A 2,571-nucleotide genomic window follows, 5' to 3' on the forward strand; every position below is an offset into this window, starting at 1 on the left:
GGCCCGAGTCCACCGCTGCCCTGCCGCCACTCCCTGACCCACCTCCACACCATCCTCTCCCGTGTAGCCACAGCGGGTGACGCGGCAGCTGGGCACGCCAAACACCTCCATCACGGCGCTGGTCATGAAGGGCAGCTTCCTCAGGTCGTCCGCCACGCCAGCCTGGAGCACCTGGGCCGCCGTGGGGCCTGGGCCCAGGGAGCCAGTGACTAAGCGCCCAGGTCCCAGGGCCCCCCAAGCTGGACGGCAGCCCTTGCCCGGGGCCAGACGAGCCCTGAGCACAGTCTCCACTGCAGGTGGAAGATGCTCCTGCCCCGTAGCCCACTGAGCCCTGGGGCTGGCAGGGGGAGGGCATGCACCCAGCTGAGGGGGGAGGGTATGCACTCAAGTCCCACACGGCCCACACCTCCCCCCGCTGCAGCCCAGGAAGCCAGGAGGCAAAGGTCACGCCAACCCCCGCTGGCTGCTCACCTTGCAGGGCGAGCAGGGCATTGTCCACCACCTCCAGGCCCACGTCGCTGCCCCTGCTCTGCAGCTCCCTGACCTTGTCCTGACGGGAAGACGGGAGCACCATGTCGGCTTCCAGGGCCGTCTCCCGGCACCGCCAAGCTCGGGGAGTAGGCGGCTCTCACCTCACAAGGTCGTGTGAGTGGCAGGGGTGACCCACGCCCGGTCTGCGGGCTCTAACACCAGCTCTGGCCTCCATCCTCACCAGAGCGTGCCCACCTAGGGGCCGGCTTGGCTCCCCTCCCACCGCCCACTGACACCTGGCATGCTCCAGGGGGGGCCCGCTCTGGCCTCTGCCCATTCCCTCAGAGGTACTGACTGAGCCCCTGGTCCCTGCCAGGTCTGCCCTGGGCAGCTCTGTGAACAAGGAAGACGGGGCACCTAGAACCCAGGGCTGTACCTGCATGAGGGCCAGGTCCTTGTCCCGGCAGCCAGCATTGGACACCACGTACAGGTGTCCCTCCGAGGTGTTGGTCACAATCAAGTCATCCAAGATGCCCCCGGCCTCATTGGTAAACAGCGACAGGGTCCCCTAGCACCAGAGTGGAGCCACTTCGCACCCAGGTCCGGAAGGCCAGTGTCAAGTGTGAGACGCACCCGGGGCCCACTCATCCCCCACAAATTCATGAACCCTCAGCACGGGGCAGGGGTGTGTGCGTGCAAGGAGCAAGGCTGGGTCACCCAGGCCACTGCCCAAGCCCAGGGTGTTTTTGTTTGTTTGTTGTTAATCCTCGTGGAGGATATTTTTCCATTGATTTTTAGAGAGAGTGGAAGGGAGAGGGAGAAAGAGAGAAACATCAATTGGTTGCCTCCCACACACACCCCGACAAGAGATGAGGATCGAGCCTGCAACTTAGGTACATGTCCTTGACCGGAATCGAACCCGGGACCCTTCAGTCCGCGGGCCGACACTCTACCCACTGAGCCCAACCTGCCAGGGTGAGCCCAGGGTGTTTGATCCTCATGCTCTGAGAACATTTCCACTCCTTCCTCACCTTGGGGGACCTCCCTGAACTGGTAGGCCTCTGGACCCCTACCCACTTAGTACTGAGAGCCCCATCCCACACTTAATCTGTGCTACCTGGGACTTGCTGCTCTAACCCACCCAAGCCCGGACAGCTCGGTCCATCTCCAAGCCCGGACAGAAAGCCTTCAAGTCCATCCTGATGACCTCACGTGGTCCACGGCAGCGACGCCCCGAAGTGCTGAGGCTGCCGCGCCCCGCATGGGGAGGAAGGGGGAGCCGAGGCGGAGAGTCATGCGGGACCTTGTTAAACGCAGGCTCTGCCAGAAGGCCCTCACGAGTCCCTCGGTGACGGAGGCTGCGGCTCAGGGACTGCACTTGAACGACGAGGGGTTAGGCGCACGGAAGGTCACAGAACAGGACCTGAGCCTGGGTTTCTGGCCTCCCAGCCTGATGTGGGGAGCACAGGGCGGGACAGGCCCATCTCTGCGAGGGTTGGACATGACTCGGGCTCCATCCCCCAAGATCGCAAAGCTGTGTCTGACCCCCACTGCGCCCTGAGCCCAGGTGAGGACGGCTGCCTGGTGACCAACAACGCCCACCGAGCAGGACCAGGGGGGCCCACCTGGTTTGGCCTCAGCTCTGCAATATCTCCCACCACCAGACTCTCCATCAGCTTCACCCGGTCACGACCATGTATCTTGGTCTGAGAAAAAAATCAAAAGCCTCAGGACAAAGTCGAGAAGCCCCTGGCCAAGGAGCATCCCCCCTGCTGTCCAGGGCCAGCCCAACCCGCCCAAGTGCCCCGTTGTGGTTCTGCAGGTGGCAAAGTCCCCCACGTCTGATTCCCCCGATAGAGGAGGGGGTGCCATGGGGGAGGGCCCAGCACCTTCCTCAAATCCCCCCTTTCCCTTCCCAAGCCAATACCGGGGGCCAGTGGCTAAAAACAGGGGGGCAGCCGGGAAAGCCCGGGGCATCCAGGCCCCCCACTGGGCGGGCGGGCTGCCGAGGCCAGAGAGGCGCCCATCCGGAGGCCCCCCGAGTTGATTTCCCGTCGGAGACACCGGAGGCCTCCAGCCCTTGTGAGGGCGGCCCTGGAC

The 2,571-nt window shown here is 64.1% G+C and overlaps 1 protein-coding gene across 1 annotated transcript in view; it reads right to left on the reverse strand.

Moving 5' to 3' along the window:
• Positions 1–2,189, reverse strand: part of AMT (aminomethyltransferase) — a gene marked incomplete at its 5' end in the record, with an annotated part of 3,333 nt that extends 1,144 nt beyond the window's left edge. Inside the window, 4 exons of the mRNA XM_006770594.1 lie at positions 4–188; positions 472–550; positions 908–1,039; positions 2,097–2,189. Coding sequence (XP_006770657.1) covers positions 4–188; positions 472–550; positions 908–1,039; positions 2,097–2,189 — 489 coding nt within the window. The remainder of the gene's footprint in view (positions 1–3; positions 189–471; positions 551–907; positions 1,040–2,096) is intronic.
• Positions 2,190–2,571: the final 382 nt, after the last annotated feature.

The sequence above is a fragment of the Myotis davidii genome, unplaced genomic scaffold (assembly GCF_000327345.1).
Source record: "Myotis davidii unplaced genomic scaffold, ASM32734v1 scaffold663, whole genome shotgun sequence".
Classification (NCBI taxonomy): Eukaryota; Metazoa; Chordata; class Mammalia; order Chiroptera; family Vespertilionidae; genus Myotis; species Myotis davidii.